The sequence below is a fragment of the Ovis canadensis genome, chromosome 3 (genome assembly GCF_042477335.2).
Source record: "Ovis canadensis isolate MfBH-ARS-UI-01 breed Bighorn chromosome 3, ARS-UI_OviCan_v2, whole genome shotgun sequence".
Classification (NCBI taxonomy): Eukaryota; Metazoa; Chordata; class Mammalia; order Artiodactyla; family Bovidae; genus Ovis; species Ovis canadensis.
The window spans coordinates 218,685,220-218,703,385 of NC_091247.1; the positions used below are offsets into that span (position 1 = coordinate 218,685,220).

The 18,166-nt window shown below is 49.8% G+C and overlaps 1 protein-coding gene across 6 annotated transcripts in view; it reads left to right on the forward strand.

Moving 5' to 3' along the window:
* The first annotated feature begins 636 nt into the window (after positions 1 to 636).
* The window catches only part of DDX11 (DEAD/H-box helicase 11), a 32,844-nt gene continuing 15,314 nt past the window's right edge, over positions 637 to 18,166 (forward strand). For 3 of the 6 annotated variants that reach the window (XM_069581542.1, XM_069581546.1, XM_069581543.1), the window contains exons 1-5: positions 637 to 774; positions 6,409 to 6,556; positions 9,713 to 9,961; positions 10,630 to 10,716; positions 10,968 to 11,116. In XM_069581542.1, coding sequence (XP_069437643.1) covers positions 6,413 to 6,556; positions 9,713 to 9,961; positions 10,630 to 10,716; positions 10,968 to 11,116 — 629 coding nt within the window. In that variant the 5' untranslated portion in view covers positions 637 to 774; positions 6,409 to 6,412. Of the gene's footprint in view, positions 775 to 6,066; positions 6,135 to 6,408; positions 6,557 to 9,712; positions 9,962 to 10,629; positions 10,717 to 10,967; positions 11,117 to 17,082; positions 17,168 to 18,166 lie in introns of those variants that run through there. The other 3 variants (XM_069581544.1, XM_069581541.1, XM_069581545.1) reach the window with 3 other exon arrangements.

The window sequence follows — 18,166 nt, forward strand, 5'->3', positions numbered from 1 at the left end:
TTTTACCAGGCTCAGTTCCAGGACCAGAATACAGGCTTCCTTAGTCAGCTACGCACCTCGCCCTTAGGTGGTGCCAGGTCGGTTGAGGCGCATCTGTTTGCGACCCCCATAGGCTGTAGCCCACCAAGCTACATGGGATTTTCCGGCACAAATACTGGAGTGGGTTGCCTATGCTCTCCTCCAGGGGATCTTCCCAACCCACGGATCGAACCAGTGTCTCTTAAGTCTTCTGCACTAGCAGGCGGGTTCTTTAACACTAGCGCCACCTGTTTGATAAACATGGTCAACTGAAGTCAACTGACTGCGCTCAGTATTTACGGCTGCCAGCTGGAAAAGAAACACCCCGCCACGGATGGCAGAGGAGGGCGCAGCGAAGGAGGGGTACAGAGTCCAGATCACGATCCCTCCGCTGGGGTTCCCGCCCCAGCTGAACAGGCCAGGCACGCGCAGAGACACCAAACGCGAACTCCATCCTCAGGAGCGCCAAGGAGCGCGCATGCGCAGTGACCCCAGAGCGCAGCGGCGGGACGCTCTACTTGGCTACGGAGACAGAGCTCCAGACTAGCCGGCCGCGCAAGCGCAGTGGCGCAACATGGGGACCCGCCCCACCGAGCCCCGGGGTGCGCATGCGCAGTGCTGCGGGGGGCGTGCAGCGAGGTGCACTGCCCTGGAAGACGCTGACACCCGCGAGGAGCCGGAGTTTCAGGTTCAGCGGCGTCTGCCTGGACTGCTCGCTGGTCTGACCTCGGCGGAACAGCCCTGCCGCCGAGGAAGGTGAGCGCGGTGCCGAGGACGTGGAGCGAGATGAGAAAGGGCAGACTGGTGGATATGCCGGGGAGCGGGACTGCCCGGTGGCGGGAAAGCGTCCCGGGGCGGTGCCGCCGTGTGACCGACAGGCCAGGCACCAATGGGAGGGCGGGAGAGGCCGCGGGGCGGGACCTGGCCGCGACGGGTGGCTGCGGGGCGGTTCCGCCGGCGGTGCTGAGTGCGCTTTGCGCGTGGTAGTACCTCCTGCTCCCTGCAGGGCCACCGAATGCGCCGTTCCCCGTCCCCTGCAAGGGACAGAGTCCCTTGGACTCCAAGGAAATCCAACCGGTCTATACTAAAGGGAATCAGTTCTGAATATTCATTGGAAGGACTGATGCTGAAGCTGAAACTCCAATACTTTGGACTGATGTGAAGAACTGACTCATTGGAAAAGACCCGGATGCTGGGAAAGATTGAAGACAGGAGGAGGGGACGACAGAGGATGAGATGGTTGGATGTCATCGCCAACTCGATGGACATGAGTTTGAGTAAACTCCGGGAGCTGGCGTTGGGCAGGAAAGCCTGGCGTGCTGCAGTCCATGGGTTCGCAAAGAGTCTGACAGCTGAGTGATTAAATTGACTGCCCCCTGCAGCTGCGGAAATGGACTCAGAGATGTGGACTTACGCGGGGATACAGGCGGGATCCCAAATTGGGCAGTCTGACCCCCAGAGCCATCCTGCCACTCGGCGAATCCGGGTGGAGCAGTGGCCAGCCAGGAGGACTGGGACGGATGGAATTGACCAGACTGTGGGAGGCAGTGCCGTGAAAAGTGTAGCTAAATCGTCACACTGTGTGACAGCTCCGAGGGCGGAGCTGGGTGGGAGACAGAAGCAAGATGAGGACGTGGAGTTGGGGCCAGCCGGCAGCTCTCAGCACTGCCACCCCAGATTCACAGCAGGTGGGCTAGAGCCTGGTTGTCTCCCAGGTGTGTGGAGTTAAAGCACTTTAGGAGGGAAACAGTAGGATGGTACCTGGAACACAGGCGTCTCACCTGCTCAGGCTGCCATAGGCTGGGAGGCCTGAACAGAGAACTTCTTTCTCCCAGGGCTAGAGGCTGGGAAGTCCAAGGCCACCAGTCCTATAGGGGTCAGGACCCCACTATTAGGACTCCACTTAATCCTAATTACCTTCTTCATTTAATGTTAAAATGTTAGTCACTCAGTAGTGTCCAACTCTTTGCAAATGCATGAACTGTAAGTCTGCCAGGCTTCTCCATCCATGGGATTTCCCAGGCAAGAATACTGGAATGGGTTGCCATTTCCTTCTCCACATTTAATGTTAATTACTCCCTAAAAGCTCTTTCTCCAGATACAGCCTAACAGTGAGGGTTAGGGCTTTTAACACATGAATTTGGGGTAGGGGGAGCACCATCAGTCTGGAGCAAGTTTGTACCCGGGTAAATAAGCGATCATCGAAGACTGAAGAAAATGAGCACTTTCAGGAATTGTGTGTACCCTGCTGCTGGGAAAGACTGAGGGCCGGAGGAGAAGGGGACGACAGAGGATGAGACGGTTGGATGGCATCACCAATTCAATGGACGTGAATTTGAGTAAACTCCGGGAGTTGGTGATGGACAGGGAGGCCTGGCATGCTGCAGTCCATGGGGTCGCAAAGAGTTGGACATGACTGAGCAACTGAACTGTGTACCTGAGATGCCTTCATGTGTCTTAACCCATGAGTGAACATAAGATTACCGTTCCTCGTGTCTTCACACTGGTGGGGAATTCTAGGGACAACTTGTGTGTGTGTGTGTGCTAATGTCCAGGCAACCAGCCTGAAGAGATTGGGAAAAGTTGTACCAAACATCTTTAAACAGCACTTAGTGAATCCTTTATTCTTGGATTTAGCTAAACCCTTTTTTCACTTGTGGTTTAGCTTGTGCTGCTCCTGGAATAATGAGATCCCTAATTACCACCCACAGAGAAGTGAAATAATGATTACTTTTGTTCTTTATTGTTTCGTGTTGTCATTCTAAAGTTTGGTAACCAAGTCTTTTCATCCTACTTACCCTGGTGGGAGGAAGATTAGAAATCTACAGCTCAGGAGCTCAGAGGCTGCTGCTGCTGTTTAGTCGCTTCGTTGTGTCCGACTCTTTTGTGACCCCACAGACTGTAGCCTGCCGGGCTGCTCTGCCCAGGCAAGAATACCAGAGTGGGTAGCTATTTCCTTCTCTGGGGGATCTTCCCGACTCAGGGATCAAGCCCAGGTGTCCTGCTTGGCAAGCGGATTCTTTAACCACTGAGCCACCTGGGAAGCCCTGGCTCAGGTAAATATATGTTAAAATCTTGGATTCAAGCCCTTGCTGAGTGATTGTGAGCAAATCACTTAACTTTTCTGAGCCCCGGTTTCTTCAACTGTGAAATAGAACTAATAAAAATCCTGACTGCATAAGGTTGTGAGGTTATATGAAAAGTTTGAAACCATCAAAGAACTGGCCCTTGGACTAGATACTGAAGTCATAGATCTCCTCTCCCCATCCCTCTGAAGAACAGAAACCCTCTCCCACACCCCTTACCTCAGACTGGCTATTCATTTATCACCTGTTTATTGATTGCCTGCTAAGTGCCAGAGCACCTGTTCTGAATGCTAGGGGCAGGGAAGAGAGGCAGACAAGGTTCCTCCTTTTATGCTATTTATATTCTAGTGGGGGAGGACAGTAAATAAGTTCAGATAGTGCTGAGAGCTATGAACAACAAAAATACAGTGTTTCAAATAATGAGATAAAAGAATGACAAAGCAGAGCAGTGTGTATGTTGGGAGGGGAGGTGTTTGACCACTGCTGCTGCTGCTGATGCTGCTAAGTCGCTTCAGTCATATCCGACTCTGTGCGACCCCATAGACGGTAGCCCACCAGGCTCCCCCGTCCTTGGGATTCTCCAGGCAAGAACACTGGAGTGGGTTGCCATTTCCTTCTCCAATGCATGAAAGTGAGAAGTGAAAGTGAAGTCGCTCAGTTGTGTCTGACTCTTAGCGACCCCATGGACTGCAGCCCACCAGGTTCCTCTGTCCATGGGATTTTCCAGGCAAGAGCACTGGAGTGGGGAGGGTGGCAAATAGTGAGAGGCCTCTGAGGAGTTGAGGCCTAAATGTCCAGGACTCCAGTCCCCAAGCAGAGAGGGGCGGCAGGCACAAGGCCCAGGCTGATTAGATCATGGCTCAGCCAGTGGTCTCTAGGCTGTCGAGCGATCTGTCTTTAAAGACAGGAGATTTGCAGGGTAGGGGTAGAGATGCAGATGTGAAGAACAGACAAGTGGACACAGGGTGAGTGGGGAGGAAGGGAGAGTGGGGCGAATTGGGAGATTAGGATTAGCATATATGCACTACCACGTGTGAAATAGATAGTGGGAAGCTGCTGTGCAGCACAGGGAGCTCAGCTTGGTGCTCTGGTGACCTAGAGGGGTGGAATGGAGGAGGGCTGGGAGGGATATCCAAGAGAGAAGAGATATATGTGTCCATATATATGTATCCATGTAGCTCATTCCCATCATTACAAGTTAAGTGTTTGTCACTCAGTCGTGTCCAACTCTTTGCAACCCCATGGACTGTACTTGCCAGGCTCCTCTGTCGGTGGAATTTTCCAGGCAAGAATACTAGAGTGGGTTACCGTTCCCTTCTCCAGGAGATCTTCCCGACCCAGGGATTGAACCGAGGTCTCCCTCATTGCAGGTGAATTTTTTGCCGTCTGAGCCACCAGTTAAACGCCAACTAAAAAATAAAAAATAAAAGGGTCGGGGTTGGGGGGTGGTCAGAAATCTCTCCTGGGATTTAGAACTAGGAAACAGAAGACTTTGCTTGACAGTGGGACCTGAAGCTAGAAGGTTAAGGGCCTGCAGCGGCAGTGTGCGGGCCAGTTTCAGGGTAAAGCTGAAGCTGGGATTGAGCAGAGGAGGCTGGGCAGGCCCCACGTGGCATGTGTTGGGGCAGAAGAACTGGGAATCTTAAGGCATTTACTGCTGGTAGACTTCCTGGAACCATCTTAAAACCTGAATCACTCTGGAGCTCTAGTCTGCAAGAAGTACTACCTTGTCCATGGCTTCTGCTCTTGGATTTCCCAGATCGGCTATATTCTTAATCTCCAAGTATGTATCTTTTCCGTAAATCTCCCTTTTATTGATGCTAGTTCTCTTTTGCCGACACATGAGTTGGACTAGAACAGCCATGTGAACCTGGGCTTGGATCCCTGGGTTTCCTTTCTGAGCTGAGTCTTTGAACAGTTACTTAATTTCTGTAAGTGTCAGGATCCAACAACTATATCCTTACAGTGTTGTGCAGATTAAACAAGAGGACAAAAATGGAAGGGCCTGTGGAGTGTTTAACACAGGGCAGGTATTTGGGGTTTGTTAGGGCCTGTCTCCTTTCCCTCCATGTTTTAGTGGGTTTTTGATTACAGGCCTCCCTCTGCTGTTGAACTGTCCTGGTTCTGTCATCCTTATTTTTATCATTCCACCTCAGTCCTCGTTTTAATCACCCCTAAATTCTTAACTGGAAGAACACTGTGCAACTCCCTCTCCTCATAAGTGAATCAACATGGTCACTGGTCTTCCTGAGGCCACTTGTGTAGTGGAGGTGTACATGGGATTTAGATTTATTCATATTTGTACTGAGGTGAGGTGGTGCTGTTTACCTAGCTCAGAGCAGTGACTTCCAAAGAGAGAGCAGGGGCCAGGATGGAAGATGGTGATTAAAGGAAGAAAGGGTGTGAAAAGCTGTTTCAGAGAAGCCAGGGTCAGAAAAAGAGGAAAAGATAGTTCCTAACATGGAAGGCAATGGCACCGCACTCCAGTGCTCTTGCCTGGAAAATCCCATGGACAGAGGAGCCTGGTAGGCTGCGGTCTATGGGGTCGTGAAGAGTCGGACATGACTGAGCTACTTCCCTTTCACTTTTCACTTTCATGCATTGGAGAAGGAAATGGCAGCCTACTCCAGTGTTCTTGCCTGGAGAATCCCAAGGACGGGGGAGCCTGGTGGGCTTTCGTCTATGGGGTCACACAGAGTCGGACGCGACTGAAGTGACAGCAGCGGCAGCAACACGGAACGGGGAGGCGTGGCGGGGAGGCGTGGCGGGGAGGCGTGGCGGGGAGGCGTGGCGGGGAGGCGTGGCGGGGAGGCGTGGCGGGGAGGCGTGGCGGGGAGGCGTGGCGGGGAGGCGTGGCGGGGAGGCGTGGCGGGGAGGCGTGGCGGGGAGGCGTGGCGGGGAGGCGTGGCGGGGAGGCGTGGCGGGGAGGCGTGGCGGGGAGGCGTGGCGGGGCGTGGGAGACAAAGCTTAATGGCTGCAGAAATAATGACAGGCTGGCTATCCAGGGGAAATCTCCAGGCCCTTAGAAAGGTGTGCAGGCAAGAGGAGCGGCAGGGGTTTCTGTTAGGGCTGCCTGGGTCAAATTCCCCTGTGTCCAGTTTTGATGAGTGTCTGGATGAACTGCGACTCTGGCCAGGCCTCATGGATAGGCCCACAGTTGGAGAGAGCATGATCTTTGCTTGCCAAAAATGGTCCCCTCTGGGGAGAAAGTGGGTAACTAGCACTGAGGCTGCTCTTAGGAACTGTTCTCGATCTCAGGCCAGTACTTGCCCATTAGAGAGCTGCCGGCTTTCTTTCCCTCCAGGATTATGGCCGACGAGACCCAGGAGGCTGGCGGCGTCCACTTCCCGTTTCCCTTCATACCATATGCCATCCAGAAAGACTTCATGGCAGCACTGTACCAGGTGCTGGAGGCTGGCAAGATTGGGATATTTGAGAGTCCAACCGGCACTGTAAGTGTGGCCAGTGGGGCCAGAAGGTCTGGGGAGGCGCTGATGACGAGTCAGAGGCCACCAGCATGCTCATCTGCCTGCACAGAGAGTCGTGGTGTGAGGCTTAGAAAGGTCGTTGTTTCTATTTATTATTCTGAGTGAGTCATTCCTGTCTATTAAACAGTTAAACACAGCCCCGGGGTTACAGAAAAATTAGGCTAGAGGCAAATGAGAATTTGAATGGCCGTGGAAACCACAACTTGGAGCACTGAAACCTTCCATCTTACTCTGGGCACACAACTGAGAAACATAGAAATTACTCTAGCTTACTCACAGATCAAACATGGGTTTATTCTCCACAAACTGGGCCACCAAGGGCCAGAGTAACCCCATCTGGAGCCCCTCCGTTTTCCTTCCTTGCCTGGAAGGCGGGGGTTTATTAGAGGTTGACCGCTGAGGACTGTTGGGGTCTGCTCCTGTCTTGCATTTTCTTGTTGCAGCAAGTGCTGTGTGACAGTGGGCTGCCCGTGTGGGCATTGCTGTGACCTCCTGGAGGACCTTTCGGGCCTCGACTCTGTGTTCCTGCCATCTGGGGAGCTTGGCCCAGTTGGCCTGGGGTGGTAATGTGTGTGTTGACTGAATGAACAGAGGAAAGTGACTCATGTCTTCTCATCCGCTGATGTGAGTGTGTCATCTTTTCCTGGGGAGACACAGACGGGGCTCCTCTCCTGGTTCCGTTTTGTTCCTTCAGACGCAGTGAGTGGGAGGGACTCCCTCCTGCCGATTCACACGGTTTGGGTCACGAAGATGCTATGCAGGATGAGGATGTTGTGTGGGACGAGGATGCTGTGCAGGTTGAGGAGTTGTTAAAGCAGCGTCTTTCTTCCAGTCTCTAGCCCTCCGTTTACAGCCAGTGCCTGTGGGGAATTCCCTGGCGCTTCCACTGCAGGGTTATGGGTTTGATTCCTGGTTGGGGAACTAAGAACCCAGGTGCCATGCAGCGTGGCCAAAAATAAATAAATAATGCAGCGCCTGGGACTTCTCCCCTCCCAACCCACCGAAAGACTGACCGGGATCAGAAGCGACTTCCTGTAAATAGATCTGAGGATGTTCAAGTCCTCATCTGACCATCTGTCTCACCTGATGTCATGAAGCATCTTTTCCTCTCTCTCTTTTTTTCTTTCTTTCTTTTTTAATAATTTTTTTGTATTTATTTTTGGCTCTGCTGGGTCTTCACTTGCTGCTTCAGCTTTTTTCTGGTGGTGAGTGGGGGCTGCTCTCTAGTTGCACTATGCAGGCTTCTCACTGCAGTGGCTTCTTTTGTAGCAGAGCTGGGCTCTAGGGCAGGTGGGCTGCAGTAGTTGCAGCTCCCAGACTCTAGCGCACAGGCTCAGCAGCTGTGGTGCATGGGCTTGGTTGCTCTGGGGCATGTGGGATCTTCCCAGATCCGGGGATGGAACCTGTGTCTCCTGCATTGGCGGGCGCATTCTTTACCACTGAGCCATCAGGGAAGCTCTATTTATTTATTTTTGGCCATGCCATGCAGCATGTGGATCTTAGCTCCCTGACCAAGGAGCAAACCTGTACCCCCTGTCTGGAAGCATGGAGTCTCAACCCCTGGACCACCAAGGAGGTCCCTTGTCCTCCTCTCTTTAAAGTCACATGAAACATTGAATCAAAGAACAGTGTGTGTAGTTTAAAAAGTCAGATTTATCAAACTTGGTTCCTTGGGCTGGTGCTTTTAACTCTCTTATCTAGTTCTTAAATGCCGTTGGTTTGCATATGTTGAATCACAAGCCGATGCTGCTGTTTTTCGCTTTATTGGCTTGCGGTCACTGGGGCCTCTGTGCCACAGGTAAGATGGAGCTTTCTGACCACCTCTTTCCCCTCCCTCTGCCCACCCTCCTGCTTCAGTTACATCTTTTCAGTCTCTCTTTTTTTCCTTCCTCTCTTGAATAACTTTTAAGTCCGTAGTTGTCTTTTAAAGGTTTGTGTCACTTACATCTGTTCTTCTCTTCACCATCCAGTGGTGTCTCAACATTACAACTCATCATACAGTCACTCTCTTTGCCTGCCCACCGGGGCTGCTGTGAGAAAACACCACAGACAGTGTAAATGTGTGAATTTATGGTCTCACAGTCTGGAGACTAGATGTCCAGAATCAAGGTGTCGGCAAGGTCCCTCCTGAGGGCCTGGGGGAAGGATCTGTCCACGCCCCTCTCCTGGGCATGTGGACAGCAAGCTTCTTCCCGTCTCTTCACGTTGTCTGCCTTCGTTGCTTCTGTGTCCACGTTTCCCCTTTTTATTATGCAAGGGTACTGTTTTATACACAGGCTTCCCTGGTAGCTCAGCTGGTAAAGAACCTGACTGTCAATACAGGAGATGCAAGAGACATGGGTTCGATCCCTGGGTCGGGAAGATCCCCTGGAGAAGGGAATGGAAACCCACTCCAGTGTGCTTGCCTGGGAAATTCATGGACAGAGAAACCTGCCGGGCTACAGTCCATGGGGTTGCACAGAGTCGGACACGACCGAGAACATACACACAGACGCTGCTCCTCTGGATCAGGGCCCACCCCCTCTTAACTCAGGATGTCTGTTTTCGAGCAGGGCCGCGTTCTGAGACACTAGGGTCAGGGGGACACAATTCAATGCACGTCAAGGACCTCCAGAGAAAAGTCTGATGTTTAAAGCAACAGATGTATTCTCCAGAACAATTGGTTTGCTTCAAAATTTCATAGCATTGGGACTCCCGGGGCCGATCACCTTCTGTCTGCACAGATACGTTGACTGCATCTCTGCCTCAGCAGGTCCTATTCAGGATTTCATGACGTGCCCCTTTTTGGGAGGCGGGGCTTAATTCATTTTCTGGGCCATTTATTCAGTTTCTGCCATTCTCATTGTGGTGACTTGCGGTACTTACAGGTAGCTTGATAAGCCTCTTTTATTCTTTGAAGAACAGTGAAGACATATAATTAAAGAATTTCACTTTTATATTTCCTTTTTTCTTAGCTGTGCTCTAGGAAAAGGCCAGTTCCCTTCCCTTTTCTTCCTTTCAGAAGCAGGTCTTGGAGCACCCTCTGATACTTAACGTTACATGCTTTATTACGACAGGAAAGGTCATTCGGGAAGCTGGGTCTCTTGGCTTCTGTGTCTGAGAGGATTTTTCTTCCTGTAGGGAAAATCCCTAAGTCTCATCTGCGGGGCCCTCTCCTGGCTCCGCGACTTTGAACAGAAGAAACGCCAAGAGGAGGAGCGTCTGCTGGAGGCTGGAGCCCCCACCTCGAGCGATGGGCTGGCCCCAGCCCTGGGTCCCCCACCCTCCTGCCAGGGGAGCCCAGGCACCCCAGAGGCCACCGGAGAGCCCGACTGGATCACTCAGTTTGTGCAGAAGAAGGAAGAAAGGGACTTGGTGGACCGACTGAAGGTGAGATTGGGTTATGGGAGGTGGGCGATCCGGGAAATGGGGCGTCTGGGTGACGTCAGGTGAATCCTGAGGCTGGACAGCCCGTGTCCTTGCTGTGGGTCCTCTGGTCACCTCCGGGTGGGTGGTGCTGCGCCCTCACTGTCCGTGTTAGCTGATGTCACCAGGCTTCCTCTAGGTTGGTGTTCACGAGTACGTGCTAGGTCGATTCCGTCGTGTCTGACTCTGTGCGACCCCATGGACTGTAGCCCTCTGGCTCCTCTGTCCATGGAGTTCTCAAGACAAGAATACTGGAGTGGGTTGCCATTTCCTTTTCCAGGGGATCTTCCCAACCCAGGGATCAAACCCGGGTCTCCTGCATTGGCAGGTGGGTTCTTTAGCAGCAGTTCCCTTTCACTGCTGGGAGAGGAACCGCACTGTTGCCAGTGGCAGCACGGACCTGGCTTCCCTGGCATTGGACCCCTTAAGGGCCATGCTGGATGCAGAGTGTGTCCTTTCTACAGTGAGCCCGGGGGCTCAGGGTCTGCTGGCCATGCTGTAGCGACTGGAGGCCAGCAGGGCAGGGCAGGCTGCCCAGAGGTGAAAAGCCCTGGATTGGGCCACCCCGGCTCCAGAAGGGGCCTGCTCCGGGGCTTCCTGCAGGAGTCTCCCTTCTGGCTTCCCCCTTCCAGGAGGAGCAGGTCCGGAGGAAGAAGCGAGAAGAGCGTCTGCAGCAGATCCGTCACAACGCGAAGCTCCGGTTCGCAGCCAAGCGCATGGTGAGTGTGGTCCCTGGGACCATGTCCAGGTGGTGTCCATCCGTGTGGCTGGTCGGGGTGAGCAGTCGGGCCCTCGGCCGCTTCCCTGGGAGCGGTGCAGCCTGAGCTGAAGGACTGGTACAGGGGCGTTGGCACCAGTCACTTGAGGCCCGTGTCAGTGGCAGGCACCCTGCCCTTGGCCATGGCTGCCTGATTCTGCCTCGTTGCGGGTGTGGCACCAGCACCAAGGTTTCTCTCTCCTTGCCCCACAGAGACAGGAAGATGAGGAAACAGAGCGTCTGCTCCGGCTCAGCAGTGAGATGCTGGCCGCAGGCACAGAGCCTGAGCAGGTGGCCTCTGGGGAGGAAGAGCTGGTCCTCGCAGAGTATGAGAGCGACGAGGAGAAAGGAGTGCCCAGTGGGTAAGAGTGTCACCTCCACCCACTGCCCTGCCGGGGTCTGCGCAGGTTTCCAGGGAGCAGCTCCTTCCTCCACCGCGAGAGGCGGCCCCCCTCTTCTGCAGTGAGGCCCCTCTTCATGGCACGGAGGATGCCCACAGCGGCAAGCCCTTTCTCTGCCAGCTCGGGCAGCTCCCTCCTCTCGGCAGTATTTGCATCTCGGCTCTGCATTCAGGGCACCATGGTCCAGCAGGGTGCCAGGCCTGGGCCAGGGCCACCAGCTGGGGATTTGAACCCCGCTGGTCTGACTCTAAGTCTCAGGCTCTAGCACCAAGTCAAGCTGTGTAAGGCTTATGAGGTAAGCCCTTGAGCTGTTGTCAGGCTGAGTTTTTCTTAACCTAAGGCTTCTGTTGGTCCACGCTCATAGGTGTCTAATTTGTGCGCTGTTGTTTCCTGAGTGAACTAGAAATGCTGATTTTGATTTGCATTTCCGTGTTGATTAGCGATGTTGAATCCCTTTTCATGTTCAGCTCTGCTCAATCGCTCAGTAGTGTCCGACTCTTTGTAACCACATGGACTGCAGCGTGCCAGGCTTCCCTGTCCTTCACCAACTCCCAGAGCTCGCTCAAACTCAGCTCCATTGAGTCAGTGATGCCATCCCACCATCTCATCTTCTGTCATCCCCTTTTCCTCCTGTGTTCAATCTTTCCAAGCATCAGGGTCTTTTCAGATGAGTCAGCTCTTCGCATCACGTGGCCAAAGTAATGGAACTTCAGCATCAGTCCTTCCAGTGAGTATTCAGGACTGATTTCCTTTAGGATTGACTGGTTTGATCTCCTTGCAGTCCAAGGGACTCTTAAGAGTCTCCTCCAACACCACAGCTCAAAAGCATCCATTCTTTGGTGTTCAGCTCTCTTTATAGTCCAACTCTCAGACCCATACATGACTACTGGAAAAACCATGGCTTTGACCAGATGGAGCTTTGTCAGTAAAGTAATGTCTCTGCTTTTTAATATGCTGTCTAGGTTGGTCATTGCTTTTCTTCCAAGGAGCAAGCATTTTTTAATTTCATGGCTGCAGTCACCATCTGCAGTGATTTTGGAGCCCAAGAAAATAAAGTCTATCACTGTTTTTGTTGTTTCTCCATCTATTTGCTATGAAGTGATGGGACCAGACATGTGGACCACAGTCTCGTCTAACTCAATGAAACTGTGAGCCATGCCATGTAGGGCTACCCAAGACGGATGGGTTATGGTGGAGAGTTCTGACAAAACATGGTCCACTGGAGAAGGGAATGGCAAATCACTCAGTATTCTTGCCTTGAGAACCCCATGAACAGTATGAAAAAACAAAAAGATACGACGCTAAAACACGCTGAAAGGCAACAACACAAGAGACGACTCTACACGTGGACGTAAGCAGATGGCCAACAGTGAAACCAGATTGGTTACATTCTTTGCAGCTGAAGGTGGAGAAGCTCTATACAGTCAGCAAAAACAAGACCAGGAGCTGGCTGTGGCTCAGATCATGAACTCCTTATTGCAAAATTCAGACTAAAATTGAAGAAAGTAGGGAAGACCACTAGACCATTAAGGTATGACCTCAGTCAAATCCCTTATGATTATACATATCCCTTATGATTATATAGAAGTGACAAATAGATTCAAGGGATTAGATCTGATAGAGCGCCTGAAGAACTGTGGACGGAGGTTCACAGCATTATACAGAAGGCCATGATCAAAACCATTCCCAAGAAAAAGAAATGCAAAAAGGCAAAATGGTTGTCTGAGGAGGCCTTACAAATAGCTGAGGAAAGAAGAGAAGTGAAAGGCAAAGCAGAAAAGGAAAGATAGAACCATCGGATGCAGAGTTCCAGAGAATCTCAAGGAGAGAGAAGAAAGCCTTCCTCAGTGGTCAGTGCAAAGAAATAGAGGAAACAACAGAAGGGAAAGACTAGAGACCTCTTCAAGAAAATCAGAGATACCAAGGGACTATTTCATGCAAAGATGGGCTCAATAAAGGACGGAAATGGTATGCAGCTAACAGAAGAAGGTATTAAGAAGAGATGGCAAGAATACACAGAACAACTATACAAAAAAGATCTTAATGACCCAGATAACCACGGTGGTATGATCACTCACCTAGAGCCAGACATCCTGGAATGGGAAAGTCAAGTGGGCCTTAAGAAGCATCACTATGAAGAAAGCTACTGGAAGTGCTGGAATTCCAGTTGAGCTATTTCAAATCCTAAACGATGATGCTGTGAAAGTGCTGCACTCAGTATGCCAGCAAATTTGGAAAACTCAGCAGTGGCCACAGGACTGGAAAAAGTCAGTTTTCATTCCAGTCCCAAGGAAAGGCAATGCCAAAGAATGTTCACACTACTGCACAATTGCACTCATCTCACACAGTAGCAAAGTAATGCTCAAAATTCTCCAAGCCAGGCTTCAACAGTACATGGACAGAGAATCTTCCGGTTTAAGCTGGATTTAGAAAAGGCCTCTGCCAATATCCTCTGGATCATCAGAAAAGCAAGAGAGTTCCAGAAAAACATCTGCTTCAGGGACTCCACTAAAGCCTTTGACTGTGTGGATCACAACAAACTGTGGAAAATTCTTCAAGAGATGGGAATACCAGACCACCTTCCCTGCCTCCTGAGAAATCTGTATGCAGGTCAAGAAGCAACAGTTAGAACCGGCCATGGAACAATGGACTGGTTCCAAATTGGGAAAGGGGTATGTCAAGGCTGTGTATTGTCACCCTGCTTATTTAACTTCTATGCAGAGTACATCATACAACATGCTGGGCTGGATGAAGCACAGGCTGGAATCCAGATTGCCGGGATAAATATCCATAACCTCAGCTATGCAGATGACACCACCCTTATGGCAGAAAGCGAAGAAGAACTAAAGAGCCTTTTGATGGAAGTGAAAGAGGAGAGTGAAAAAGTTGGCTTAAAGCTCAACGTTCAGAAAACTAAGATCATGGCATCTGGTCCCATCACTTCATGGCAAATAGATGGGGAGACAATGGAAACCGTGAGAAACTGTATTTTTTTGTGCTCCAAAATCACTGCAGATGGTGACTGCAGTCATGAAATTAAAAGACGCTTGCTCCTTGGAAGAAAAGCTTTGACCAATCTAGACAGCATTTTAAAAAGCAGAGACTTTTGCTGACAAAGGTCTGTCTAGTCAAAGCTATGGTTTTTCCAGTAGTCATGTGTGGATGTGAGAGTTAGACTGTAAAGAAAGCTGAGTGCCAAAGAATTGATGCTTTTGAACTGTGGTGTTAGAGAAGACTCTTGAGAGTCCCTTGGACTGCAAAGAGATCAAACCAGTCAATCCTAAAGGAAAGGACTGATGCTGAATATTTGTTGGAAGGACTGATGCTGAAGCTGAAGTTCCAATACTTTGGCCACCTGATGTGAAGAATTGACTCATTGGAAAAGACCGTGATGCTGGGAAAGATTGAAGACAGGAGGAGAAGGGGACAACAGAGGATGAGATGGTTGGATGGCATCACCGACTTGATCGACATGAGTGTGAGTGAGCTCTGGGAGTTGGTGATGGACAGGGAGGCCCGGTGTGCTGAAGTCCATGGGGTCGCAAAGAGTGACACGACAGAGCAACTGACTGAATGGATGGGACCGGACGACATGATCTTCGTTTTCTGAACGTTGAGCTTTAAGCCAGCTTTTTTCACTTTCCTCTTTCACTTTCATCAAGAGGCTTTTTAGATCTTCTTCACTTTCTGCCATAAGGGTGGTGTCATCTGCATAGCTGAGGTTATGGATATTTATCCCGGCAATCTGGATTCCAGCCTGTGCTTCATCCAGCCCAGCATGTTGTATGATGTACTCTGCATAGAAGTTAAATAAGCAGGGTGACAATACACAGCCTTGACATACCCCTTTCCCAATTTGGAACCAGTCCATTGTTCCATGGCCGGTTCTAACTGTTGCTTCTTGACCTGCATACAGATTTCTCAGGAGGCAGGGAAGGTGGTCTGGTATTCCCATCTCTTGAAGAATTTTCCACAGTTTGTTGTGATCCACACAGTCAAAGGCTTTAGTGGAGTCCCTGAAGCAGATGTTTTTCTGGAACTCTCTTGCTTTTCTGATGATCCAGAGGATATTGGCAGAGGCCTTTTCTAAATCCAGCTTAAACCGGAAGATTCTCTGTCCATGTACTGTTGAAGCCTGGCTTGGAGAATTTTGAGCATTACTTTGCTACTGTGTGAGATGAGTGCAATTGTGCAGTAGTGTGAACATTCTTTGGCATTGCCTTTCCTTGGGATTGGAATGAAAACTGACTTTTTCCAGTCCTGTGGCCACTGCTGAGTTTTCCAAATTTGCTGGCATACTGAGTGCAGCACTTTCACAGCATCATCGTTTAGGATTTGAAATAGCTCAACTGGAATTCCAGCACTTCCAGTAGCTTTCTTCATAGTGATGCTTCTTAAGGCCCACTTGACTTTCCCATTCCAGGATGTCTGGCTCTAGGTGAGTGATCATACCACCGTGGTTATCTGGGTCATTAAGATCTTTTTTGTATAGTTGTTCTGTGTATTCTTGCCATCTCTTCTTAATACCTTCTTCTGTTAGCTGCATACCATTTCCGTCCTTTATTGAGCCCATCTTTGCATGAAATAGTCCCTTGGTATCTCTGATTTTCTTGAAGAGATCTCTAGTCTTTCCCATTCTGTTGGTTTCCTCTATTTCTTTGAACTGACCACTGAGGAAGGCTTTCTTCTCTCTCCTTGAGATTCTCTGGAACTCTGCATCCGATGGTTCTATCTTTCCTTTTCTGCTTTGCCTTTCACTTCTCTTCTTTCCTCAGCTATTTGTAAGGCCTCCTCAGACAACCATTTTGCCTTTTTGCATTTCTTTTTCTTGGGAATGGTTTTGATCACGGCCTTCTGTATAATGCTGTGAACCTCCGTCCACAGTTCTTCAGGCACTCTATCAGATCTAATCCCTTGAGTCTATTTATCATTTCTACTGTATAATGATAAGGGATTTGACCTTTTCATGTACCTGTTGGTTATTTGTATGTTACTTTGGAATAATGTCCATTCAGTTCTCCTGCCCATTTTAAAATTGGATTATATGGGTTTTTTTTGTTTGTTTGGTTTTTTACTATTGAGTTGTAGGAGTTCCTAATATATTTTAGAAATTAACCTCTTATCAGATGGATGGTTTTCAAATATTTTCTCCCATTCCATAGGTTGGCTTTTCATTTTGTTGATTTTATTTTTCTTTTGTCTGGAAACGTTTTAGTTTGAAGTAGTCCCTTTTGTTTATCTTCGCTTTGTTGCTTATACTTCTCGTATATTTTAAAAAGTCATTGTCAACACCAACGTTAAGGAGCTTGTTCCCTGTGTTTTCTTCTAGGAGTTTTGTGGTTTCAGGGGTTACATCTTAAGTCTTTAATCAAGTTTGAGTTAATTTGTGAGTGGTATGTGAAGGTGTCTAATTTCATTCTTGTTCTTGTGAATATCCCATTTGTTGAAGAGAGTGTCTTTTCTCCATTGGGTATTCTTGGCCTCCTTTTCAGATTAGTTGTATACACAGGGGTTGATTTCTGGGCTCTCAGTTCTTTTCTACTGGTCTGTGCATCTGCTTTTATGCCAGTTGTTGATTTTCAATCATCAAGTTGTGTCCGAGTCTTTGCAACCTCATAGACTATAGCACTCGAGGCTCCCCTGTCCTCTCCCGGAGTTTGCTCAGATTCATGTCTGATTGAGTCAGTGATGCTATCTAACCAACTCATCCTCTGCCACCTTCTCCTTTACTGAATTTCTTTATTAGTTCTAACAGTTTTGGGGTCACATCTTCACGGTTTTCTGCATATAAAACCATGTCATCTGCAAACAGACAGTTCACTTCTTCCTTTCCAAATTGGATGCCTTTCATTTCTTTTTCTTGCCTGATTGCTCTGGCTAGGACTTCCAATACTGTGCTGAGCAGGAGTGGTGAGAGTGAGCTTCCTTGTGCCTGATCTTAGAGGAAAAGCCTTTACCACTGAGTGTGATGTGACCTGCGGGCTTGTCGCCAATGGCCTTCATTATGTTAAGGTAGGCTCCTTCTCTTCAGTTTCTTGAGAATTTCTATCATGAGAGGACATTGATTACTTTTTTGGAGCTATTAGCTCTTTTTTTTTTTAACAGAAATTTTATTGGTTTATTTTGGGCTGAGCCGGGTCTTTGCTGTGCGGGCTTTCCTCTAGTTGCGGTGCTCGGGCTTCTCATTGCCGCGGCTTCTCTTGTTGCAGAGCACAGGCTCTAGGGCGTGCAGGCTTCAGGAGTCGCAGCTCCTGGGCTCTAGTGCACAGGCTTCACCGTCGTGCACGGGCTTGGTTGCTCCACGGCATGTGGGGTTTTCCCAGATCAGGAGTCAAACCCGTGTCTCCTGCATTGGCAGGTGGATTCTTTACCACTGAGCCACCAGGGAAGCCCCAGGTGTTGACTTTTGTCAAATGCTTCTCTTACACCTACTGAGATGATCATATAATCTTTTTTATCTTTCATTCCACTAAGTGATTTATGGCATTTATTGATTTACTTATGTTGACACATCCTTGCATCTGAGGGATAAATCCTACTTGATCATGAAGCATGGTGCATTAACATGCTGGTTTGCTGGTGTTTTTGTTGAGGATTTCTGTGTCTATTCAGTGGGGATCTTGGCCAGCAATTCTCTTTTCCTCTGTGTCATTATCGACTTTGGTATCAGAGTGACACTGTCCTCATGAAATGAGTTTGGGACTGATCCCTCCTCTTTGGTTTTTTTGGAAGCATTTGAGAATGATTGGCATTATTTCTTTATTTGGTAGAATTGACCGGTGAAGCCACCTGGCCCTGGGGCTTTTCTGTGTTGGTGCTCAAAGGCCTGCCCTGAGCCACAGGTTTCAGCACCTGGCCAAGACACTTGTGACCCCACCCAGGGCTAAGGTGCCAGGCTGCTCTCCACACCCCATCCTGCTCTGGGGAGACAGGAGCAGCTAGTGCCCCATGGCCCTTCCTCCCATCCCTGGATTGCTGGCCTGCTGTCCTGCTCCTTGCCTGGGGGCCCCT